This window comes from Anabrus simplex, chromosome 13 (assembly GCF_040414725.1).
Source record: "Anabrus simplex isolate iqAnaSimp1 chromosome 13, ASM4041472v1, whole genome shotgun sequence".
In the NCBI taxonomy this organism is placed as follows: domain Eukaryota; kingdom Metazoa; phylum Arthropoda; class Insecta; order Orthoptera; family Tettigoniidae; genus Anabrus; species Anabrus simplex.
In genome coordinates, this window is record NC_090277.1 from 103,197,947 (window position 1) to 103,225,513 (window position 27,567).

General features: G+C 40.7%; 1 protein-coding gene across 2 annotated transcripts; it reads left to right on the forward strand.

Annotated features, from left to right (window-relative positions):
* The first annotated feature begins 12,245 nt into the window (after positions 1 to 12,245).
* On the forward strand, positions 12,246 to 26,093 carry LOC136884627 (F-box/LRR-repeat protein fbxl-1). Of its 2 annotated transcripts, none has more exons than XM_067156854.2 (2): positions 12,246 to 12,396; positions 23,198 to 26,093. In XM_067156854.2, exon 2 carries the CDS (start codon positions 23,211 to 23,213, stop codon positions 24,462 to 24,464), a length of 1,254 nt encoding a protein of 417 aa, XP_067012955.2. In that variant the 5' UTR covers positions 12,246 to 12,396; positions 23,198 to 23,210; the 3' UTR covers positions 24,465 to 26,093. The 2 variants fall into 2 exon arrangements, with proteins under 2 accessions (XP_067012955.2, XP_067012954.2); XM_067156853.2 differs by having other exon boundaries at positions 12,246 to 12,391.
* Positions 26,094 to 27,567: the final 1,474 nt, after the last annotated feature.

Consider the following 27,567-nt stretch of genomic DNA (forward strand, 5'->3'; position numbering starts at 1 on the left):
CTTTTGTTGTCTCCTCTGGGGAGTGAGTTTAATTTTAATTTTAACTACGTAGTGATCTGAACCTGTGTCTATTCCTCGGAGGACTTTGACGTTATAGATCTCTTTGTGGTGGTATTTGTCCATGCAGATATTTATCCAGTTGCCATTCTCCTTTAGTGTAGTCAGGGTGTTTCCATGTTTTGAGTTTTTGAGGTTTCCTCTTAAAACATGTAGATTTTGAGATTAAATTATGGTTTCTATACAGGTCAACTAGTCTCTCTCCATTTTTATTTGTTTTCTTGTGTGCTGGCCATTTTCCGATGATGTCATGGTATTTTCTTTCTCTGCCTAGTTGAGCGTTAAAGTCGCTTATTAATAATTTTACATGGTGTTTGGGAATGTTATCTATGGTCTGATCCAATAGGTCCCAAAATTCTCCTGTTTCCTCCTGGTCTTTTGAGGAGTTGTTTTTATCATTAGTGGGAGCATGGGCATTTATTATTGTGTAGATTTTATTAGATGCCTTTAAGGTGAGCGTTGAGAGTCGTGGAGACTGTGATTTGAATTCTTGAACTGAGTTTATTATTTTAAGGCTGATCACAAATCCTGTTCCAAATTGTGGGACATTCTTCATCACTCGCTTCCTGGGTATACCTTTATAAAGTCTGTACCCTTGATATTCCAAGGCATCCTGGTCAGTGTTTCTAATTTCCTGTAATCCCATGATAAGAATTTTGTGTTGGTCCATTATGTCGGTGATCACTTTTAGTTTACCGGTTTGCATGAGTGAGTTTATATTGTGTGTAGAGAAGTATGACACCTGCTTTGGTTTGATTCTTGATTTTGTCTCGTTCGTGTATGTGGTACTGGGGTATTTCCGTGCCTCCGACTACACGGTATCTTTCAGGCGGCAGCCCAACGTATCCGAATGCTGCCTTCTCTGAACTCTTGGTTCAGCCAGTGGAGTATTCCTTAAAAGACCTTCCTTGGTTGACTGTCAAGGTGTCACCTGTGTGGGACTAGGTCCCGAATTACAACTCTGGATGTGATCCAGTGAAGTGATAATGAGGCCGCTCCTCTGGAGTACAGACGCCTTGTGCAGCCACCCATAACCTGGAGAACAGACGCTGCGTAATGGATTGCAGTGGCATTTCCTCCACTGTGGGGACCATCACCCCACCCAAAGGGGCTCATTCGCCCGAAGCCGTTAGCCCCCTTCGGGAGTCAGGTTATTTCCCGCCGCCCAACACTCGGCGTTGGCAGTTTTACAGCTGGGTGCCAGACCAGCAAACCCTCCTCCTTTCTTATTCCGGACTTGGGACCGGACAATGGCAAATTTGACTATTACTATACTAAATATAATTTATTTTGTCCTAGACGTTAACAATATTATATAGTCTAGGGCAACATGTATCTTCCCCTTCCTTAGCTTATTTAATACAACAATTTATATATTACTACATTCAATATTAATTAAACCTACTAGTATTGCTAATCTCTTTTCATCTCCTTTTGCCACATACTTCTTAAAATGCAGAAAAAAATTGCTATTCATCCTGGAGTGATGCATTCTTTATTTAACAATTTAGTTATTGCATAAAATTCCTTCTCTCTTTCTATTTTTAATTTATATTTGTCACCAAAAGATTAAATTCTCAGTACAATAGTTCACCTACATACTCTCAATAGATGAGCCTCTCCCATTATTTCTCCACAGAGTAAACAATGATACTACTACTACTTCTACTACTACTACTACTACTACTACTACTACTACTACTACTACTACTACTACTACTAAACGTTTTCATTCCTCCCCTGAAGGGGGAGGCGAGCCTCTTAGATGGTGACGCCGTTTCTCAGGCCGGGAGATTTGTTACGGTGAAGGAGATGTGCGGAGAAGATGAGGGTGTGGGTGGCCGTGGCCTATACTATGAACTGTCCCGGCATTCGCCTTAGTGCAGGAGAATGGAAAACTACGGAAAACCATTCTCGGGACAGCCGACGGGTGGAGCCAGGCGTGAAGTCCGGCACTGTGCGCCAGGCCCGTCTCCCGAATGCAGAGGCGTATAGCCACGGTAGAGCCATGGCCAACTTTCCTCTGCTGGGTTGGCCGGTCAAGTACAGAGCTGTTGGACCACGGGCAAGCCGTGGCCTCTTAAGGGACGAAGCCCAAGTGCAATGACTCTGAGCATTAAATAATAGAAATAGTGCTGAGCGCTGACCATGTGAAGCTGCAGTAGGTGAAAATAAACATACAGAAATGTTCTTCAGAATAGTTTAGTTCAGATCAGTTAGTTCATCTGAACTACTCGATGCATGAAGCCGGAGTACGCCATTCGGAAAACTTTGGCTTGCTCCGTAAGGCTTCAAAGTGGAGCTGTAGTACGTCCCGTCAGGGGCTAACATCGAGTGAAGATTGTGTGTCTACTACTACACTCTTACGGCGACTTGAAGAAATATTGGTAGTCGCGCCTTCCTGTGTTAAACTAGTGGCATAGAGCAGGCAGTATAAGTGGATCGAGACGGCGGTGCCGGGAAGTGTGCGTTAGTTCTGAACATAAAACCGTCCTCAACCAGGTTCCCAGTACCGCTGCCAGATGTCTCGACATCGTGCTATAGTTTGCACATGCTGTAGTGTATTAACATATGGAGAAAAGTATCTTTAATAAATTTACGTATAGATTTCACTTATTGTTAGTGTTCAAATCAACTCCAAGTAAATTTTATATACACTATAAAATATGGTGTATCGTACTGTAAGTCCAGTTCGTCAAAGAAAGGAGAAAATTGGAGTTTTCAAACGTTTCCTGCCGATCCAGTTTTAAAGGAGAAGTGAAGAATTTCTATATCCAGAGAAGGGGGAAAATTAGGTTCCCATTGTTTGCCAGGACATCATCCAGAGTCTGTAATTTACATTTTAAATATTGAAACTTCAGTATATGGGCTGCAGATTCATTGAATCACGTCACTGCCTCCGACTTCTGCATCAGAAGACACATAAGAATTATGTTGGCTTTATGAAGGGAGAAACAGGAACAATAACATTCCTTATTAAAGGAGGGCTCAATTACGAAGCCATGAATTTGACATGAATGGAGGATCCCTTATCATAGATGTAATGGCCCAGAGTACACTATAGTCGTAATCTTGACCAACAACAGTTTTGGAATTACTTGATGAGATGCTCGAAAGTAAGCTAACTAATCAATTTGCGATTATTGTATTTTCTTTCAGATATACTATTTTCAATAGGCCTAAAATATCTGCAAGTTTTATATTATCTTAGGCGCTATTGATATTAAGAATGACATCATGCCTTTTCAGAGATACCTGTCACTCTGGAGTTGTCTTCCTTGGCCATGATAGGTGGTTATCTTGTTCGAACTGCGGAAGAAAATTCCAATTGTGAATCATGCTTGGAACAGATATCCTCGGCCACTACTGACAGTCCGCTGATGTGCCTCATTAGGATGCAAGATTGTGGAGCATTACGTTGCCCCTCAAGAAAATGTATTTACTTTCTGCAAAATATGTTGAATTTTACGCATTACTCCTTACGTTATCTGGACAATACGATTTTGGTTTTAAAAACTTAACGTTTTTGCTGTTCCGAAGTTCACTGAGGCGTTCACATGTGACGAGTGTGATCAGAGAGCACTGACTGTAACTCTCATTACAAAATCAATACTCAACAATGAAGCTCACAAAAGTACAGATGCTCATGACTTGGGAAAGCACTTCAGGACAAAAAGTTGGAAGATCTTACAAATGTGGGTGATACGAACAGTGACCATGATAAGCCATTTTAATGTAGACTATTACTTAGATTATTTATTGCGCTTGACATTGCCTAAAATAATTCCAAATATCACTTAAATGTGCTTTACTATACATCCAATTACTCTAAATCACCTTTAGGTGGTCCTAACTTCATTATTTGTACTTTTATACATCTTTAAAAACCAACATGTACTATTAATTGAATGTATTTTGCGCGAGCAGCATAGCACAAAGTCGAGGCCTCTAGTGGACTACTTGCGACCCGCATTTCTATCGGTCCACTTCCCGGCCTTGTATATCTTGTATACCGTACCTCAAATGTGGAGAGAATCTAAAGTAAAAATCTTATGCAAAGGTATTACAGGCGCACCAGGCTCATATAGAGGCATAGCTCTGGAGGGCAATATATTCAAAGTTTTCACCAGACTCCTTACACAACGACTGACAAACGAAGTAGATGAAAAGATTCCGGACAACCAGTTTGGCTTTCGTCAAGGAAGATCAACTCTGCATGCAGTACGATAGTATCGACGACAGGTTAAGACACCCAAAACAAAAAAAATCTTTGCAATCTTCATTGATTACAACAAGGCATTTGATTTCCTAAGTAGGCAGAAATTAATCAAGAAACTAAAAGCAATCTTAGGAGAAAATAACAGATTATTCACCATAATAAACAACATTCTCACAGTAAACACAATAACTATAGATGATGGAACCAGTATCTCAGATAGTATTATACAAACAAATGGAGTCCTACAAGGAGACCCAATAAGCCCAATACTATTCAACGTGGCGACTGCAGATGTTGTGGAGATGGTCATAGCTGACAATGTACCAGTAGTAATATACATGTATGCAGATGACATGGTCATCGGCTCCAATAACAAAGAAGAACTACAAAAATAATTTGACAGACTACAAAACTGGGCTAAGCAGAATGACTTCACTATAAACAGAAGCAAAACCGTGCAAATGATTTTCAGAAAGGGAGGCAAAATAGCCAAAAAGGATATCATATAATATGGAAAGAAGAACTCATGGTAGTCAACCACTATAACTACCTAGGAATACGACTACAATCAACAAGAACATGTAAAAGAGAAAACGATAGCAGCAATCTGAGTCTTTCAGGACATTTCACACCTGGAACTATTAGACCTCAAAATGGCATTGTTTTTTTTCAATACTAAGATAACACCCATAATCACATACAGGATTCAATTAATATGGAATAATCTAACAACTGCAGACCTGGCAGTCATAGAAAGAGTGAAAGCAAGCTTCCTCAAACTCACTCTGTGCGTGTCAAAATTCACACAAATGAGGCTGGTATATGAACTGGCAAAGTAGTCTTTCTATATAGAGGATATCAAATTCAAACTAGGACTTCCATACACGATTGCATCAGAGAAACATATAAAAGAGAGGTATGAAAAGAGATCAAGTATTTGGGGAGATTTTTACAGCACTGAAGCCATGATGAACAGAACTTGGACGATGGCAAACTATGAGCTCAGGCATATGGTGACTCATTACGCGGTCAGTGTTCTCCATCATAAAATATGCGTGATCAAGTCATTCCATACTCCAGGCGATAAGTGTAAATGTGAACTTTGCAACAAAACATGTACAAAATACCATCTACTCAGTTGTGCAAAAAGAGTGAAATCTCTCATAGAGTACAGCCTTTGCCTACGAGATATACAAGGCCGGGACATAGCTACTAATTTGTGGCTGAAAAAAGCAGCCCGACCGTGTTCACGGTTTGGCCGCTAGATGTCAGGTTTCCGTTCTGTTCTTGGCGGACTTTAACATTGTGATATGCGGAGTAATTGTGATGCTGTGTAGATTTTGTGCAATTTATTGCTAATATTGTTTCTGTCGGTGAGTATCTCTGAGGTTGAGAAGAAGGTGCACTGTTGTGTACCTCTCTGTATTTCGGATGACACTAAAAAAGCATGAAAATTGACTTTCCATAGTTTCGCTTCCGAGTGCGGTTTAAGGGAGAAATGGAAGCAAACTATTTCTAGGCAAGGTGAAATAGTAGGATCTCTTTAGGTACCTAGCATTTCTTCTCAACAAACAGATTTCATTGTAAGCACATCAATCAAACTTCCTTCTGTTTTCATTGTGTATCCTATTCACAAACAGGAAAATGTCAAACGCAGGAAGCGTCCAGCTCCCAAGAATGATGTATTGCCATCAAAATTTAGTAAAAGTTCCGATTCAAATAATGATAAACATTCCATATCTTCATACGTCAGCCACAAATGAAAAAGGAGTACAAGTCTCGTTTCTATATCAAGGAAAGTCTACGAGTATCTCTGTTAAATCTAAAAAATATACAGATGAGAAAATTAAATATCAGATTACAGAAAACAATCTGTAAATTGAGAAGTAGCATACAGGTAATGAAATCAGAAAAAAAGTTTTACGGTATCTGAACTTGACCAAAAAGCAAACCAAATTGAAAAGCATGCTAAAATTGGTCATTTAGGAGCTTTATTCCTGTTAGAACAAATTTAATGTTCTTCTTCTTTCTTCATCCGTTTACCCTCCAGGGTCGGCTTTTCCCTCGGACTCAGCAAGGGAACACACCTCTACCGCTTCAAGGGCAGTGTCCTGGAGCTTCAGACTCTGGGTCGGGGATACAACTGGGGACGATGACCAGTACCTCGCCCAGGCAGCCTCACCTGCTATGCTGTACATGGGCCTTGTGGAGGGATGGGAAGATTGGAAACGACAGGCAGGGATGAGGGAAGGAAGCGGCCGTGGCCTTAATTTAGGTACCATCCCGGCATTTGACTGGAGGAGAAGTGGGAAACCACGGAAAAACCACTTCCAGGATGCTGAGGTGGGAATCGAACCCACCTCTGCTCAGTTGACCTCCCGAGGCTGAGTGGACCCCGTTCCAGCCCTCGTATCACTTTTCAAATTTCTTGGCAGGGCCGGGATTCGAACCCGGACCTCCTGGGGTGACAGCTAATCACACTAACCACTACACCACAGAGGCGAACACAAATTTAATTTTACGGGAAGAAAAAACAAGAGAAATAATGTGAAACGACGCTAAATATTTGCGTAACGGGCATAACATCGCTCACCAAACAGCGGCTTCCATACGAATATCAAAATATCAAATGAGCGAAGGAAAAGATTGGATCGCTGATAATTGGTGAAAGGGCAATTAAACCCAGTTATTTATGACCGCAATCTCGATCCCCTTATCGGATACTCTGAGGCAATTAAAGGAATCGGTAAGAAGTGACAAACTCGCTACCAGATTTCTCTGCTTCTTTCGTGAATTACTTATTTCGTTTAAGCATATTGTAAGAAATACGTTGTAGAAAATAAGTCAAACAATTGCTCTTGGTCTATCTTTGATCTCATATCTGTTTGCTGCCTTCTGAAATTACTAGTTTTAAAGAATTTTTATATTTTTTCATATTCGAACGTGTTGCAATGAGCGGACGAGACGGATCAGTAAAGAGAACTCTAGCGGCTCTTGTCAGAAGTATCTCGAGGACGAGTCTAGTCAAGACCATCTACAGATAATATCGAGGGACAGCTATTGGAGCTCATTCTAGCGGATAGACCTGAACAGTACTGATTCTTGTGAAAATTTAGAAATTTATAACGTGCAGTACTGATTCTCTCATAAGAGCACGTGTATTTTTGTGTGAAGTTTTTGGTGTTATTTATGCGTTTTCAGTGAGCTGACATAATTAAATAGTAGTGTGTGTCATTCCTTGATATCTCCTCTCAACATGAGGGGAAAGGTATGTGCTGTGTTTGGCTGCAGTAATTATGAAGTAGAGAAAAATGCGCGGTCATTCTTCAGGTTCCCTCGTGACAAGAACATGTAAGTAATATTGTGTTTGCATATATATTCTTCCAGTGACAGAGATTTTTATAGCACTTCATAATCTTCTGATCTGCTTGACCCATATTTTAACTGGCATAAAATGTAATAGGCTACGCATATTTTATTGTATAGTGCAGCAGTTAACCTTCAATACCGATGTGTTGTTGTAGGTGTGATCTGTGAGTTTTGAAATATCACAGAAGTGATTTGGGTAAGGTGTACAAGAAATACGGGACGTTACGCTTATATAAGAATTATAAGATCTGTTCAGATCATTTCCAGGCCAGCGACTTTAAAAATCCTGTACTATACAGCCAAGGGTATGTTACATTTTTACTCTAATTGTACGTAAATATTCCTCAAAGCATCACTATCGACAACATTTTCATACTTTTCTTTCTTTAATCCCTCTTCTCAGATTAAAGCCTGAATTTTATAGATTATCTTTCTGTTAGTAGGCTTCATGTTAAGAGGAAAATTGTCCAGCTTTTAAATGTTAATTCATTGCATCATGTGTGTAAGGGATGTGCCGATATTTTTATTGACAGGTGTCTTAATGTGATCATGCAATGTTTTTTAAATGAGAAAAAAGACAAATCCAACCGTAAAAGTTCAGGCAGGAATGCTAAAGCTAAAAAAGTAATGCATAAATGAAAGATCAAGCCATTTCACAGCAGCCCATTTCATATCTTGTTTATGTGTCTAATTTCAGTCTTTGAATAATAACCTTTTAAATAATTCTACATTCATTTATCCAGAATTGCTTTAGCAACTTCGAAGTGAATATCTCAATACCACTTTCTTTCTAGACGTAATTTATTTATCCATTTCCATATATACATTTCCATTGATATTTGAATTTAGTGCGATTTGTTCTGGTCAAGTCACTAGGAGTGCCACCGTCGAATTGTCTCCCATTTTAGCAAGGCGAAATCCGTAAGTGTCACGTATTGTCTCTACTGTATTTGGTTTAGGGTAACACGTCGTTCGTAATAACTCACGTCCTTGGTAAGTTTTCATTATACATTGAGCAATATCTACATTACACCCTCTATTTGTGTTATCCCACCCTTAATACTAGATCCTTTAGTTGTTGAGTTATATTCTGTGCTTCCCAATTGTAGACCCGTTCTCGTATGTCAAAGTAGCAAGACGCCAAGATGGATTGCTTCGGCGTGAAGATATAGTACCTTGTGTCCACGTGCTTACTCCTAAGTCTATTACCCTTACACCCACAAGAGGTAGATTTTCACCCATACCAGTGATCATTGTACTAAAGTACCAGTGGCGTATGCTGCAATTAAGACATGGGCTATCACTAGACTCAGGTTACCCATTTTCGATAGTTGGTTTAGTGAACTTCAAGCCTTTAGGGTTTTGAGCTGCAGCTAATAGCCATCGGAGTAGCCTGCTGTGTTAAGGATGGTTCACAAGCCCTAGCCTCTGCTACTGCCAATACTCAACACCTGATAAATGTAGATGGTAGCTAAAGAATCAGCCTCTCGTACTCTTAATTCCCCTAGCTCGGGGACTGGGTGCTTATATAGTCTTCACCATTCATTTCATCAGGTCACCATCAAGCTAGAGGCTATGCATTATTATTATTTCTTAATCCGTTTGTCCTCCAGGTTGGTTTTTCCCTTGGACTCAGCGAGAGATCACACCTCTACACTCAAGGCCAGTGTCCTGAAACATGAGACTTTGGGTCGGGGGATACAACTGGGAAGGTGGGCCACTACCTCGTCTAGGCGGCCTTACCTGCTATGCTGAACCTTGTGGGGGATGGGATGATCGGAAGGGATAGACAAGGAAGAGGGAAGGAAGCAGCCGTGGCCTTAAGTTAGTTACCAACCCGGCATTTGCCTGGAGGGGAAGTGGGAAACCACGGAAAACCACTTCGAGAATAGCTGAGGTAGGAATCGAACCCTCCTCTACTTAGTTGACCTCCCGAGGCTGAGTGCCCCCCGTTCCAGCCCTCGTACCACTTTTCAAATTTCGTTGCAGAGTCGGGATTCGAACCCGGGTCTCCAGGGGTGGCAGCTAAACACACGAACCACTACACCGCAGAGGCGGACATTATTATTATTATTATTATTATTATTATTATCTCAGTTGCAAACAATAAGCATGGCCAACAATAAATTTTGTGAGGTTCGCATGAGTCACATAACCACAAATACTTTTCATACTTAAGTTGAAATACCCTTTGCATGGATTCTTGTTTTTCTCCTCTTGTTCACAATGTAGCCTAACTTAGTAAGAGGTGGGGTAGGCTTACCATTTTTAATTATCAGCTATTTATCTTCATATTTCAGTCGCGAGAATGGTTTATCCAACAACTTACACACGATTCAGCAATTTCACAAAAGTAACATCACAAGGTCACAAGGGCGCCCATACCCGGGGGCAAGGTGGGGCCGCGGCCCCCCTCTAGCTTTCAGGGAAAGGCAAAAATCTAGTGTAGTCACGTTTTTCCTTTCAGGAAAATGATTTAAAATTCAGTATTACGTAAAAGCGGTAGTACCGTCCCCCACCAACGGGCAGGGGATACTGTGGGTTATTCTAACGCAAAATACAAATCGCCATTTATCTTCGAAAATATTAAAATTAGGCCTACAACATACCCCGAGGTCTGGGCCCCGCTCTAGAAACTGTCATATCGGCGCTCATGCAAGGTCACATTCACGTTAAACACGTATAACTTCAGATAAACTAAAATTGTTATAAGATCAACTGAAATATACCAATAATTTCCAACTATAAGCTACCAATTTTTATTATTATTATTATGAAATCTCCGAAGTGCTGTGAACCCTATTTCACCATAAGGTATGTTAGGGTTGTAGTTTATACAAAATATATAATTTCTCTGACAAAATTCAATACATACAGTTTTAAGAAAATTATTTAACAAATCAACAATCGTGATACTGTAGCTCATGGGTAATCCCATCAATTCGGACACTTCCGGAGAACTTCAAGTCTTTGGGCCTTCTTTTTCCACCGCTGTCTCTCTCGTTAGCGGCGGCGATTTGACGGACCGAAGACTAGCCCAGCTCAAGGTTAGGATCCCCTCGTTCCCCGCACCAATCAGACATTCGGCAGCAAGCCTCGCGCGATGGGCCGAGGGCAGTGGCGGCGCGTGACTTTCATCACTGGGGGTTCAAAAGAAGAAAAAATTGCCTCCCCACAACCTCTCCTCTCCCCATCTCCGCCAGCTTCTCTTCCATCGTGGGCCGTAACCTCCTAAACTAAGATGACACTTCTAGAAATGTGATCAAATACGAGAGGAGCAGAAAATACGGTAGGCCTACATGCCAAGAGTTTTACCACACGCAAAATAAGAAATAACTGCTTCGTAAGTCCGCAGAGTCTCGAAGAAAGTTCCTTTCAATTGACAACATAGCAAGAGCAAAAAGTCTATCCCATAGAGTTAGTAAATAACACTAACTCTATGGTCTATCCTCGGTCATTGTGCTGCGCTAGAAAGTCTTTATTCTCTTCGGGGTAGAGAAACACCTTTCTGCTTCCGATGTCATGGGAATAGTAACAGCTATATTTAAAAGTTTTCATTGGTATTACCTTGCCGCTATTCTTTGCCTCAATGATTTTTGAGTTAAGTTTCTCTCCGAAAGGTAATTATTCCAAAGAAGGCAAATTCATAGATGTTTAGTAAGTAATGATATATTTGGGACAAGATATTAATTGGAATTTGACAGTTTAATGTGACTTTTGGTAGTAACGATGCTTTTCAACACTAGCGCTAGTTACGTGCACTATTCTCTGTTGCCTAGTCAAATTCCCGTAAGGCCAACAGATGGCAGGCACATACCCCAACCCCACCAACACGGCTAGCTAGTCTTGAGACAGTGGCCTATTGCGCATGCGTAAAGAACAGAGATCCGTTTCTGAGATATCCTGGTCTTGCCTTAGTGCTGGCTTTCGTCCCCCCGCACCTCGCCACTCCCTTCGCCTATGTACGGACGGAGAGATCGCCCTTGCAAGGGGGTTCATTCCAGACAAGTATCCAGCCACAGACCTTGCGCAGTTCACATGAATTGAAAGCCAGTACGAGTATATTACGGATAGAGGGACTTAGCAAGAGCTTCGAGATTGACAAGGGAGTTATGAAAATTACGTAGTTGAGTATAATTTGATATAAACTGGAGGTTCATTGCTCCATTGCGCTATACCAGAAACCGCCACTGGCCGAGGGCCTGGGTTGCGATGCCTTGCTCTCAGAAATACGAGCGACGTTCTTTCTTAATGCTTTCAAGTTTTGTAAATGGAAGAATGTGTCAGATGCTTACATTATAATAAGATTTAGATTTCCATCGTTCTCATTTGAGGCTTGGGCTTCACTGATAGCCTTGATAGCCCACAGTATACGCCACTGTAAAGTACTTTCTGAATAGTGCATTACTGCCACTTACTACGGTCCAATCCATACATGATAATAGCCAAGAAGTTCACAGTTTTACCAGCTTTGAGTATTCGGAAGTGTTTCATTCATAAAGTATTGGAACTGGGTGTTAGTTAAATACCGAGCCCAATAAAATATCAAGAAGAAGAAGAACGGATTCTCGCGATTCCAGGGCCAGGCGTCATTCGCGCATATCACTACCAAAACTCGCCATTATATTGGAGCCCATAATTACCAAAAAGAAGAAGTCTCACCGTGATAAAGGCCAAGGATCATCTAGGAGAAAGACACGTGATAGACGGACTGCAGAAGAAAAGGAATTTCTCAACTTTTGACAAGTGAGGTGACATTCAAGTTTTGATCATTTTCTGTAGGTTGTCATACTTCACGGCTCTGCACTGTAATTTACGTTGTATTTTTACCTCACTTTAACCCTCGGGACGTCACGCCGCGGTCTTTTCGACCGCACGCATTTTTCTTTTGTTACTCTGTCTACGATTGTTATAGGACAGATTTCTCCCTCAACCATATCTACCCCGCAACCTTCCTCTAGTGTTTATAGCCAGGTAGCGCTCCCTTATTGCTCTTGTTATATAATATTAAAGTATAATGATGCACGCATCATTGTTCGTACTTCCTGCAGCTACTACCACTGCCTTTGGCTAAAATATAATACAATATGAGATCATTCCCAGAAATCAACACACTCAGATTTTGTTACCAGTTACTGCAGAAAAAGAAATCATAAACATTGTGAACAGTGGCTGGCACAAAAGAGAGCAGGGGGGCACAGTCCCTTCAAGGAGCTTTTTTTCTAAACTTCCCTCATGGATAATTCTCAGTTTAGCAGACTGTGCATTGCACGGCTCAAACAATGTCACCACACAGATTAAACAAACACTGTATCATAATTTATAGAAGGTGGCTGGGTTAAAGGTATACTAATATAAAATTTATTAACTTGAGAAATAATGGAAATATTTATTGGCGGTTTGTTTCCACAACTAGGGTAACTCAAAATGTTTTCTGTGTTCGCTTGCGGTGGCGATGGTACCACATGCACGTGTGCGTAACTGCATTGTTCACGAGAAGCGCGCAAGTAACCGTGTGGACTCCACAGCAGAAGGTGTTCTGTGTGCTTTCGCTCACAGAGATAAAATCCGTTACACTAGTACAACGTAGATTTTGGCGTGAGTATGGACTGTTAGCAACTGATTATGTTCCCACTTACGTAACAATCATGAAATGGGACAGGCGCCTTCGAGAATCTCGGACCTTGCTGTCGATGTTGGGCCGCCACGCCAAGCACGCAGTTTCAAAGGCTACCGTTGATTTAATCCGTGAGTCCTTCAAGCGGAGCCCTCGTAGGTCAATTCGACAAGCAAGTAGGCAGTTACAGTTACCTCGTTTGACAGTACAAGATGTCATCCACAAAAGGTTGCGTCTACGGGCGTACAAATTGCAGCTTCATCAGAAAATCAAACCTCAGGACAGGCCGCTATGGAAGGCATTCGCGGAGACAATTCTGGCAAAAATTGATGGAAACAAGGCATTCCTCGATTCGATCTGTTTCTCAGACGAGGCTACATTCCATATTTCCGGCATGGTAAACAAGCGCAATTGCCGCGTATGGAGATCTGAACCCCCCCCATGTAGTGATAGTTGGAACAGGACTTTCCGAAAGTGAATGTGTGGATTGTTGAAGGACAGGGTTTATTGGCCCATTCTTCTTCGCGGAGCCTATAGGTAATGGAACACGTTATCTAGACATATTGGAGCAGTATGTTGTGCCACAACTTCCTTGTGATGTGATCTTTCAGCAAGATGGTGCACCATGCCATTATGCGGATGTTGTGAGGGATTTCTTGAATCGTGAGTTCCCAGATCGTTGGATTGGGAGAGGTAGTCCATCAATTGCTTGGCCCCCTAGAAGCCCTGACATTATGCCACTTGATTTTTTCCTGTGGGGGTTGTCAAGAATAAAGTGTACCAGACACCAGTTCGTGATCTACCAGGTCTGCGTCAAAAAAAAAAAAAGGATATTATTGAGGATAAATTATTTGATTTAGCAGATAAGTTTAGGTTGAACTTGCATGATTAACGTGCTATTGAAAGACTGATTTTTAGATAGTAATTGAGAATTGACATTGCCGGACGAATAATTTGTGGGTGAATCTTATGTATGAAGAAATGGGTTCCCGGTTGAACCCTACGTAAAATATATATATTCTTTTTGTTGGTGATGCGTAATAAAAATCCCTGAGAGGTGTCGCGTAGCAACTTAGAGAATATTTTGACGATTGCAATGAGTCGAAGAGATGGACTTACTACGTCGATTGAAATGATTTTGACATAATAAGTTAAACTCTACATGACGTATGCAAACTTGGATAGCTGCCGACATTTTAGCATCATATATTTATTGCATTGATCTGTTCATTCGATCCGAAGATATGACAGACATAATAGGGGAAATAGCCGGAGCATTTGACTGATCGCCCGATATGGTGCAGAAAAATAATTCCCCGAGGATCGGTGCAATGCATTTCTGGCAGCTATATACAATGCATTGGAACACTTATATTTGCAAAAAAAAAAAAAACAGGAATGGTGTCTTCTCAGGTTCAGTGTTCTCCGTAGGACCTTTCTAGTGAGAGTTTTCACTGACCGCCCGGCTATCATAACCTAGATATCTGCTAATCTGCTAGTTTCGTAATATTTAAAGTTGCTTTACGTCGCACCGACAAGGTACAGTTCCAGCATTTACCTGGTGTGAAAATGGGAAACCACAGAAAACCATCTTCAGTGCTGCTGACAGTAGGGTTTGAACCCACTATTTCCCAAATGCAAGCTCACAGCTGCGCGGTTCTAACTTGCTCGGTTTACATAATATTAATACATATTTCAGTCGTTGAAAACCTACAACCTGTTGTCCAGTCAGTGACCGGTACAGGGATAGAATGAATGAAGCCCCCATCTTGCGGCGATGATAGGAATTGTGCCGGCCGCTGAGGCCTGAAGCACTCCTCTGGGGCAATGATTAATGTCTGACAGATTAAATGATAGTGGAGAGTGTTGCTGGAATGAAAGGTGACAGGAAAAACAGGAGTGCCCAGAGAAAAACCTGTCCCGCCTCGGCTTTGTCCAGCACAAATCTCACATGTAGTGACCGGGATTTGTACCACTGAACCCAGCGGCGAGAGGCCGGCGCACTGCCACCAGTGCCATGGATTCTACACATATTTCAGTCATTATGTGTTCCAAATTAGAATGTAAACACTGTAAAACAGTTTATTTAAATGAAAAATCTTCATTACTGATAGCATAATTGCGTGAGTTACATCGGAGTTCAGCTTATCGCATAGTGTCGTGCGCGAGCGGTGTATGGATTAGTGTGGAATCGCATGCGAGCACTCGATTCCATGGGACGCAACAAACCCGTCTGGCTCTCCACAGCAACCGAGTGATTATGGATGAGCAGTAGAACACTAGAAGTTCAAAATACTCCTGTAATGTCTTCTTTGTGATAACACTAAAATCGTTCATTTTTGCAGTTAATGTTTACCTGTCTAATATTATTGTTAATGGCCTGAGGGGAATAAGTTGAAATTTTATCATATTCATTTTCTACGTTGCATTCCCCGCCTGGCTACTCATTCCTGCCACCCAGCAAACAAAAATTTCTGGAGAGAACACTGCGTATGGAATACCATAAAACAGTTCTCCACATGCAAGGGATACACTGCATTTATGGCATTCAACAGACAATTTATTCCGCAACCTACAAACAGTGCAGACTTTGCATTTCCTTGAGGGAATGTTTTTCATTGAGGTTGGAGGTATTTTGGATGGAAAATGTCCCCACTGCTTTCCCTGAAGTCTTAGTAGTAGCCCTTGGTATCCTTGACAGCTGATTCCAAAAATAAATTAGTGTAAGCATTGGTTTCCCTAGTTACTTGCTCCTAAAACTGTTCAGTCAGGAATGCATTCCCAACTTCCAATATGCTACGAGCTTCTCCTAACTGTCTTTGAATTACGGCATCAATTTCACCAATAACGTTCCAAGTATCATGCTTTGGAGAATTCCTCATGTGCTCTCATTGCCACTTATTTTCATCCAAAATAAAAGCAGAATCAGCTGGTGATACATCAGCAGCAAGCCTAACATTCAATGGCGTTCTTGCTGGTAAAACTGTATTTTGTTCATTGTCACTGACAAATTTATCACTGTCAAAGGAACTACTGTCATTTCCAACCTAATTTTTATTATTTATCTGGAGTTCTATGTAACTTTCTTCTAAAAGCTTCAATATCTCTTATTGCTTGTTTTGCTTGGAAGCTGCCATCTTGATAGACTAGCGTCAAAAGCCATGGTTGCTTAAATACGAAATATCCTACTCGCTCGTGTTATTTTCATCGTGAATTCGAAGGAAATCATATATGTTAAACATTTCCATCTATGAAGAACCCTTCGTAGTAATATGAAGTTAATAAACAAAAGACAGCGTTCATAAACATGAGCGGTCCCAGGCTCCGTCTTAGAACGAGAAAACACAGCGTAACTCGGACTGAGAGATCTGTCTTTGTGTGGGATTGGGTTAATAACATGTAGAATTTGGATTTATTATTATTCCTGATTCTTCTCATCCTTAAAATTATCTGGCAAAAAGATGTTAGACCTTCTTTTAGCACACAAAGTTTATATTAAGTCTTGCATTTTAGCATACACCAACTGAGCTGAGCATACTTGCCAGCAAGATTGTTTATCATCATTATAGAATTTGTCCTCACGCAAAAATAGAGGAGACCCTACTGATATACCATTCTCAGCAACTGGATACCTGAATTTATCACGTGTTTATACTGTCGACTAAGTTGTTCGGAGCAACTTGAAGAAACTGGCCAAGTGTTTTAACAGCCAACTAATTCATTTTAATATGTACAATAATTGAAATTATTAGGGGTTCACCTATTCAATACGTTGACATTTATTAGTGTGAATTAATACTTAAAGGGTTGTATGATGCAGCAGGGCATCATGTAATGATCTCCCTGAGAAGAACGTACTTGGTAAATGTGAAGTTGTTGCATCAAGCCTCGGACCTATGGGAGTAACCGAGTCCCACTCCCATTTGACAGGTGAGGGACTCCTTGGAAACAACTTGGCGAACGAAATGGAATTCAATGGGAAGCTATCAATATTAATGGGGCTTATGGAAAAAAGAAAGTAGAACTGCCTGAGTCAGCAAAGAGGATGCATCTCGATGTACTAAGAGTAAGGAATATTCAAGTAAGGGGAGGTAACTAGGAAGAGATAGGAGATTATAAAGTGTACTTGACAGGTGTTAGAAAGGGAAGGGCAGAGTATAGGATAGGACTGTTTATCAGGAATAATATTGCACGCAACATAGTTTCTGTTAGGCACATAAACGAGCGAATGATATGGGTAGTTTAGCAGTTTGAGGAATTAGGCCGAGAATTGTCTCAGTGTATTCACCATGTGAGGGTGCAGATGAGGATGAAGTTTACAAGTTTTATGAAGCATTGAGTGACATTGAAGTCAGGGTCAACAGCAAGGATACAATAGTGCTAATGGGCGATTTTAATGCGAGAGTTGGAAATAGAACTGAAGGATACGAAAGGGTGATTGGTAAATGTGGGGAAGATATGGAAGCCAGTGGGAATGGGAAGCGTTTGCTGGACTTCTGTGGTAGTATGTGTTTAGCAGTTACAAATACATTCTTCAAGCATAAGGCTATTCATCGCTACACATGAGAGGCTAGGGACACCAGATCCATAATAGACTATATCTTAGCCGACTTCGAATTCTGGAAGTCTGTTAGGAATGTACAAGTTTTCCGGGGATGTTTCGATGATACAGACCACTATCTGATCTGTAGTGAAGTAAGTATCTCTAGGCCTAGGATAGAGAGAGTGAAATCTGTCTGCAAACGAATAAAGGTAGAAAATCTCCAGGACGAGGAAATTAGACAAAAGTACACAGATATTATTAGTGAGAAGTTCCGAACAGTGAACTGTAAGCAGGTTCAGGATATAGAAAGGCAGTGGGTGGCATACAGGGATGTTGTATTAGAAACAGCAAGGGAATGCCTAGGAACAACTGTGTGTAAAGATGGGAAAAGGTGAACATCTTGGTGGAATGATGAAGTGAGACCAGCTTGTAAACGTAAAAAGAAGGCTTATCAGAAATGGCCCCAAACATTGGCCGATGCAGACGGGGAATTGTACGTAGATGAAAGAACCAGAGCAAAACAAATAGTTGTTGAATCCAAAAAGAAGTCCTGAGAAGATTTTGGTAATAATCTGGAATTACTAAATCAAGCAGCAGAGAAACATTTCTGGACAGTGGTAAAGAATCTTAGGAAGGCAGGAAAAAAGGAAATGAACAGTGTTTTGGGTAATTCAGGTGAACTCGTAATAGATCCCAGAGAATCACTGGAGAGGTGGAGGGATATTTTGAGCGTCTTCTCAACGTAAAAGGAAATCTTCCTGTGGTATTGCGAACAGCCATGCTCATGGGGTGAAGGAAAATTATATTGGTGAAATTACACTTGAGGAAGTGGAAAGGATGATAAATAAACTCCATTTTCATAAAGCAGCAGGAATAGATTAAATTAGACCTGAAATGGTGAAGTATAGTGGGAAGGCAGGGATGAAATGGCTTCATAGAGTAGTAAGATTAGCATGGAGTGTTTGTAAGGTACCTTCAGATTGGACAAAAGCAGTAATTGCACCTACAGTATCTATAAGCAAGGGAACAGGAAGGATTGCAACAACTATAGAGGTATCTCATTCTTTAGTATACCAGGCAAAGTATTCACTGGCATCTTGGAAGGGAGGGTGCGATCAATGGTTGAGAGGAAGTTGCATGAAAACTGGTGTGGTTTCAGACCACAGAGGGGCTGTCAGGATCAGATTTTCAGTATGCACCAGGTAATTGAAAAATGCTACGAGACAAATAGACAGCTGTGTTTATGTTTCGTTGATCTAGAGAAAGCACGACAGAGTACTGGGGAAAAGATGTTATTGTGCTTCAGTGAGAATTGACGGTAGAATGAGTTCTTGATTCAGGGTACTTACAGGGGTTAGTCAAGGCTGTAATCTTTCACCTTTGCTGTTATTAGTTTACATGGATCATCTGCTGAAAGGTATAAAGTGACAGGGGGGAATTCAGTTAGGTGGAAATGTAGTAAGCAGTCTAGCATATGGTGACGACTTGGTGTTAATGGCAGACTGTGCCGAAAGCCTGCAGTCTAATATCTTGGAACTTGAAAATAGGTACAGTGAGTATGGTATGAAAATTAGCCTTTCAAAGACTAAATTGATGAAAGTAGGTAAGAAATTCAAGAGAATTGAATGTCAGATAGGTGATACAAAACTGGAACAGGTAGATGATTTCAAGTATTTAGGTTGTATATTCTCCCAGGATGGTAATACAGTAGATTCTCATTAATCCGAACTAATTGGGGCCGGAGTGTGTTCGGATTACGAAATTTTTGGATTAACCGGAAAATATTTTCTAATAATAATCTTATTGTTTTTACATCCCGCTAACTACTTTTACGGTTTCCGGAGACGCCTAGGTGCCGGGATTTTCTCCCGCAGGAGTTCATTTACGTCCCAGTAAATCTACTTACACGAGGCTGACGTATTTGAGCACCTTCATATACCGCCGGACTGAGCTAGGATCGAACCTGCCAAGTTGGGGTCAGAAGGTCAGTGCCTCAACCGTCTGAGGAAAATAGTTTCTTCAATACAGTGCAGTACATACTGTAATTTGGAATGCCCATTCTTTAGCGTTTCTGATGTGATGGTTATGAAGCGCTGGTTTAACACTGCATCTTCGAGTAGGTTCCAATCACTACAGGAAAAGAAACTAACACACTTTGTAAAGATAAACAACCAGTGATTGATAGTTTATGATGAGTAATTATGTTTCCATTAAGTTATTCTAGTGAAATATGACTAATAAAATGAAAGTAAATCTTCATTCTATAATATGTTCTTTCATTTCAATAAGGATATTTAAAAAAAAAAATTGAATATTTCCTTTTGGATTAATGGGTTTCTAGCATATAGTGAGATTGAATCAAGATGTAGTAAAGCTAATGCAGTGAGCAGGCAGTTACAATCAGCGGTATTCTGTAAGAAGGAAGGCAGCTCCCGGACGAAACTATCTTTACATCGGGCTGTTTTCAGACTAACTTCACTTTACGGGAGCGAAAGCTGGGTGGACTCAGGACATCTTATTTATAAGTTAGAAGTAACAGACATGAAAGTAGCGAGAATGGTTGCTGGTACAAACAGGTGGGAACAATGCCAGGAGGGTGCTTGGAATGAGGATATAAAGGCTAAGTTAGGAATGAACTCGATGGACGAAGCTGTACACATAACCTGGCTTCGGTGGTGGGGTCATGTGAGGTGAATGGAGGAAGATAGGTTACCTGTGAGAATAATGGACTCTGTTATGGAGGGTAAGAGAAGTAGAGGGAGAACAAGATGATGATGGTTAGACGAAGTTTCTAATGTTTTAAAGATAAGAGGTGTAGAACTAAATAAGGCCTAAGGCCACAGCACTAGTTGCAAATAGAGGATTGTGGCGACATTTAGTAAATTCGCAGAGGTTTTCAGATTGAACACGGAAAGGCATAACGGTCTATAATGATAATGAATGTATGTATGTAATACCAATATAAATGGTCCGTTATTGGACATTATAAATTTTCCAGCTAACTCATTCTTGGTTGCCAGCGTTTCGCCCTCGTGTGCTAGGGTGGGCTCATCAGTTGGTACCTAGCACACCTACCAATACGCTGGCTAGTGCATACCGTGGAGGCCACTGCGTAGGCTAACTGGAGCCACCGGCAGTGCCAATGCACTAAGAGACTTTGTCTCATTTTCAAAAATTGATGCCTGCTTGGCCATCAGATGATATAGATGTTGATTCCCATAGGGAATCTGAAATATTTGTCCTGAATGAGTAAATTTATAATACCAATATAAATGGTCCGTTATTGGACATTATAAATTTTCCAGCTAACTCATTCTTGGTTGCCAGCGTTTCGCCCTCGTGTGCTAGGGTGGGCTCATCAGTTGGTACCTAGCACACCTACCAATACGCTGGCTAGTGCATACCGTGGAGGCCACTGCGTAGGCTAACTGGAGCCACCAAGAATGAGTTAGCTGGAAAATTTATAATGTCCAATAACGGACCATTTATATTGGTATTATAAATTTACTCATTCAGGACAAATATTTCAGATTCCCTATGGGAAACAACATCTATATCATCTGATGGCCAAGCAGGCATCAATTTTTGAAAATGAGACAAAGTCTCTTAGTGCATTGGCATTGCCGGTGGCTCCAGTTAGCCTACGCAGTGGCCTCCACGGTATGCACTAGCCAGCGTATTGGTAGGTGTGCTAGGTACCAACTGATGAGCCCACCCTAGCACACGAGGGCGAAACGCTGGCAACCAAGAATGAGTTAGCTGGAAAATTTATAATGTCCAATAACGGACCATTTATATTGGTATTATAAATTTACTCATTCAGGACAAATATTTCAGATTCCCTATGGGAATCAACATCTATATCATGTATGTATGTATGTATGTATGTATGTATGTATGTATGTATGTATGTATGTATGTATATATTAAATGGTGCTATTGAATGTATGGTAGTGGTACCTCTAAATGGTTAGTGCCTCATATCAGGGAATCATTCAGATGATATTTATTCTCTTAACTTGTACACCCCAGAGAATAGAATGTATCCACAGTGTTCCCTGCCTGTCGTAAGAGATTCTCCTCTGTGAAATGAGCTTTGGTGACCTTGGGTCCCTTTCCTGTGTCCGTTAAAATATCAACTTGCTTGTGGCAACTTTTGACACTTTGATGAAACCTTCGTTTGTCTGGGCACTCGACTGAAAACCGTTTGATATGGTTGCAACTACAGTTCGGCTACCTGCTTCATCAGAACGCACAAGTTTCCCCACCATGACAGTGCCACATGGTTCACAGCGGAAGCTACCTGGTTTATGTTTTAAATATGATTTTGCTCTACATTTTTATGCATCTCATTTTAATCAATGCCTTATTGAATTTTATTAACATGTAATTTACGTTTTAAGAATTTTACTAAAATAATGCATTTTATTCATGTCCACTGGTCTCGTTCAGTATGGAAATGTATCATTTCATCCTGTGCTATCAGGCTGTTGACCAGCTTTTTGGCCTCTTTAAACAGCAGTCATAATCATCATCATCTTACACCAGTCTCTGCATGACCGAGCAACTGGCTATGTTGTTTGGTTGCGTAGCTGTCCAGTTTCATTTGGGAGATAATGGGATTTAATCCCACTGTCAGAACCCCTGAAGATGGTTTTCCACATTTTTGCCATTTTCACACCAGGCCAATTCTGGAGCAGTTCCTTAATTAACACAATTTTCATTCCCACTCCTAGCACTTTCCTATCACTTTTTCATTAAAAGATCTATTCTGTCGGTGAGACAAAAATATGATTGAAAAATTGCATGATATTTATTCTCTTAACTTGTACACCCCAGAGGATAGAATGTATCCACAGTGTCCCCTGCCTGTCATAAGAGATTCTCTTGTGTGGAGTGAGCGTTGGTGACCTTGGGTCCCCTTGCTGTGTCCGTTAAAATATCAACTTGCTTGTGAAAGGCTCCTCGCTTTCATCTTTCCTAACTGACCTCCCTTTTGAACTTGTGTTCTCATACATCTCTGACGGTATTAAGTTTGTTGGCCTAGGGAACCTTTCATTTGCAAGAAATGACCATTTCCTTTGCCAAATGTTCACCACTTGCTCTTTTCATCCATTTCTTCTGAACACTGGACAAGCTCAATTCTACTTCCCGGCTTCATGGGGACGGTTAGCTTCGATGCTCATTGAAGGGCTCTATTCCATATCCAACAATATTACTTACCCCAGAGGACCTGTAAATACTAGTTAGTGGGAGATTACAAACTTATCCATCCAGGCCAATATTTTGACCAGTTTTTGCTTCAATGAATTTTATTCCTAGACCATCTGCAGTCATATCTTAAAGAGTGTTATATGCTATTAAGAAGTGAAACTATTTGATTTCTTTCCAGGTGTTGGTTGAGAATGGAGCGTAACCCAGGACTACTTCCTGCCGATGTGCTCCTGAAAATTTTCTCTTACTGCTCCTACAGGGATATAGTGAAATTGCAGTTCGTTTGCAGATGGTGGCAGCAGGTATCCAGGCACAAACATTTGTGGAGATACATCATGTACAAACCAGACACGAGCGACACAACCAAGGATATAATAGGAAACTTGAAGGCATCCCCTGAGTTACGAACACTTGACCTAAGTGATGTTGAATGTTCAACTGTCACCAAAGAACTGGCTGCAGAGATAGTGAATACATGTCCCCAACTGAAGCAGCTCTCAGTGTGTTGGTATTGCTTATACAAGAAATTTCTGTTCAAAATGAAGATCAAGATCTTGATTCTCGAACATCATGAATATGATTTTGACGTTGACGTAGAAGACTATTTTGAGCACCTTCACAATTGTTTTCCTAATGTTGAACATTTGGACTGCAGTGAACTCAATTTTGAAGCGAAGAACTTTTGCAAATATTTGAGGAAGAAAGGACACTCCTTTCACACTCTAGGTTTTTGCTGTGGAGAGTCCCCTGGAAGGCATCTTTTTAAAAACTGTAGATTGCCGTATTTATCAGTGTGCCCAAACTTGAAAAGTTTGACTCTGTTTGATCTGTGTTATGAAGTTGGCCGTTTACCTGTTGAGTCGGTAGAACATTTGAAACAGATATCATCTTTAACAATCCGCCAATCTCTGTTGGACGATGCCAATACCTACTTGTCAGTGTTTAAGTATTTCCCCAATCTGGTGGGGCTGGAGTTAGATAAATGCATTCTAGAAAAGGAACAAGGATTGCTTATCATTGCCAACAACTGTCCTTTACTTGAGAAGTTGACTCTCTCCTCTGTGCGTATCTGTGATGAAGATCTCAGGTATGTTCCAAACTTCAAGAAGCTTACATTCCTATGTTTGAATGGCAACCATAACATTACAGATGCCTGTGTGACTCACCTGCAAGCAATCTTGGAGTTGAGATATCTCGATATTAGAATTTGTCATGGACTAACCCCACAATGTTTATTAGTTTTGTGTAGCTTTGCTAAGCTTCAGACTTTGAAGTTTGATCTTCTAAACCGTGATCCTCCTGCTGATTTTGGTTCTAGTCATGTGAAGAACCCAGATCTTCACATAATGTTGTATACTTGTAAGGATATGAAGGTGCTGGATCGCCTGAGGAGTCAGCGGCTCAGGATATCATTTCTCAAGGGTTTCCCGTATTATGGATTTTAATTCTGCAATTATTGGGTCTGAGGAAAGAAGTATTCTCCAGAATTATCAAAAAATATGGCTTCCGATTGAGATAGCTAAATAAAGTTCAGGAAACTCAATAGTCAAAATTTACCAGTGTTTCGCCCCAGTGCAGCGTGGGCTCATCAGTTGGATACCGCACCTTCTCAAGACACTGGCCAGCTAGCACGCCGATAACAACACCATTGCAAGCTATACATGTGATAAATCTCAATCGGAAGCCGTATTTTTTGGTCATGCTACCCCGGGAGAACATATATAGCAAGTAGAGATGCAATTCTCCCCCCACAGTACGTCGGCACTGCATTGTGCTTATCACATGTATAGCTTGCAGTGGTGTCGCTACCGGCGTGCTAGCCAGCCAGTGTCTTGGATGATGCAGTATCCAACTGATGAGCCCATGCCGCACTGGGGCGAAACACTGGTAATTTTTGATGATTGAGTTTCCTGAACTTTATTTATTCTCCAGGATGGTTAAGTGACCAACTTCTTGCACACAGCTATTAAATACAATGAAACCACGTTAGTGCATTCCAGAATAACACGTTTTCCCGCATAGCATGTCATAGATTCAGAGTTCCGATTCTCATCGTATAAATCTGTGTAAAGATAACTCACTTATCGCATCACAAATTTTCGCTGTTACGGCGTAGTACGATCACATTTTTTCAAACCTTGAATATGTTATTTTTCATCCCTTGTAAAAGGAACTTGATTTCCAATTCGGATAAGAGCCCTGGCATCATCTGCATGATAACGGGAAAAGGCCTTGAATTCCTGAACTTCACAGGGATAAGTTGGACCTTTGGGGAGAAAGCCGTTAGCTTCAGGAATGTTCAGTTCTGCTTGCTGGTCAGCAGTGAGATTGCTGAATAACACAGTGAGCCTGTTTGTGCTTGTATTTTGCATTCCATTCAGAAGTTAGAAATTTATTTTTAGCTGAGTAGTACCTGCAGTGAAGTGTAGTGAATATTTGTTGTGTGATAGCCTAGTTATGGATACGGAAAGTTCCATGGTAACAAAGGCAAAATTAAAATCTTTCAGTGAAGTGGCAACTGCATCTTTAAGCACGCAGAGGTGGCACGAATGTTGAAACTCGCACCTTCAAGTTTCGACTTGAGTGGGTCAATTTTTTGTCTGATTCAAAATGGCGGCCTAGGTCATTCTCTTGCAGTCGCACATGGTTGAGTGTAACCTTCAATTCATTGTCTAAGAGTGTGACCAGAAAATAATGTTTCATAGTCCAGCGGTCTAAAGTATAAGACTTCTACTAATATTTGTTATAGAAAGAGTGTGATGTGCAATAATACGTTCATATTTATATTGGGCTCCGTGCAAATGTTTTCATATGTTATTTTATAAGCTCCAGCGGAAAAGGTTTTCATCTTTGTTCTCTAATATTTTCACACTTTTAAATACTCTCCTCTTATCTTTAGAAATGGTAGATATAGTTTTCACTATACTCTAAGACACGACATAAAATGCCCTCATGTCGGAAAAATCTAATGTTTCCATATTCCTGTTGGATAGTTTTTATTTGTGTATTCGGTAATACATTTTCTCGCTTGACACTTTTTTTTTTTTTCCCCCTTGTCCCCTGAAGTAATCCCTTTACGAGGTTTTACTGTAATCCAGAACACAATGGGAGTTCACTTTGAATGCAGTTTATCTTAGAACTGTATAGTGTACCAGTATAACACATCCAGAACACTGTACTATACCAGTGTTACACCTTCAGAAGAAATAAAATTGCTTGCCAGATGTGTTATGGAACTGAAAATATTATGAGAGATCCCTGCTATTCTAATGATAATTATTTACTTTCACCGTATTAGTTGTGTTATGTTGAAGATCGCTCGGGATCTCTGGTGACAAGCTTGAAGGCCATGGGTGGCACTGTTATCAATTTCAGTACTGAGAATATCTGTGTAGAGCTTCGTGACATTAGCTGCAACGATGCCCAAGCAGATTGACCCGCACTGGGAGAGCTACATAACAGCCCTTTCCAGTGCTCAATATAGCTATTCTGCAATCGAAGGAATGTGCAAGAAGCGTGATTTCTTGATATCAAATAACGGGATCAAATTGAATAAAAAAGGGAAAGGCCAGCTGGGGTTAATTCCAGAAGGCAAAAAACAGACAAATCCAAGACCAGCTACCAGCCATACACCAGAAGTAGTGAGGAAAGTGAAGGCCATTGTCTCGGGTGGTATCCTTGCCCCCCACCCAAAGGACTATTGCACTTAAGTTGAGGAGGTCTGTTTCAATAGTTAGCACAATAATATACAAGGACCTGCAATTAAAAAAGCAGCATAAGCGCCGAGTTCACAAGCTGTTGCCTCGTCACATTTTGGATCACATGTATAAATCTCATGTTTAGTCCTTATTGAAAATGTACAATAAAGTCAAATCAAATATTAAAGTTTATTGATTCCACCTGTTCAATACAAAAGAAGAGATAATGAATTAAATAAAATTAAAGGAACATGTTTCGCCCTTTAATTAAGGCATCTTCAGCCTTAAATCTCAAACTGAAAATTGATTAATCAGGTACCTGATTGTGATTAAGTTACCTACGAAAGTGAAGGAAATGTTGGAAATGAGTGAAATTGTCTTAATATCAGGCCTTAATAAAGTCTAAAATACAAACATTCGTAAATTGATACAATATCTTGAATGTAGTTAACCCGTAGAGTGGGGCTCGCTTCAGGTGACGCGGCTGGAGCGAGCCCGATAGTGGGCGCGCGTCATGTGAAGCGCGGAAAGTTTTTATTTTTTATCTCCGTTACGAAACAAGTGGTAGGTTTGAAACTTTCTCTGTATGTTCCGAGAGGTGCTGCCATCTGACAGAATTTTTTTCACCTTCGTGTATCTAAGCAGTTCTCGTCTAGGAATCCCCTTATTATCTGCTACATAGCTGCGCAGCGCAAGAACAACCTATGTGGCGCTTGGCGAGAAGCTCAGTCAGTGTGCCGCGACGAGCGTAGTATTTCGTGTCCCGGTGTGAATGTTTTCAGCTCTCATAAGTTGTTTTGTTGGTATATAAATTTATCTTGTGATTTATTGTTTTAATTCTACATGTAGC

Excerpts from the sequence above, each read along its gene's own strand:
- LOC136884627 (XM_067156854.2), top strand. The coding sequence starts at position 23,211 with ATGGAGCGTAACCCAGGACTACTTCCTGCCGATGTGCTCCTGAAAATT.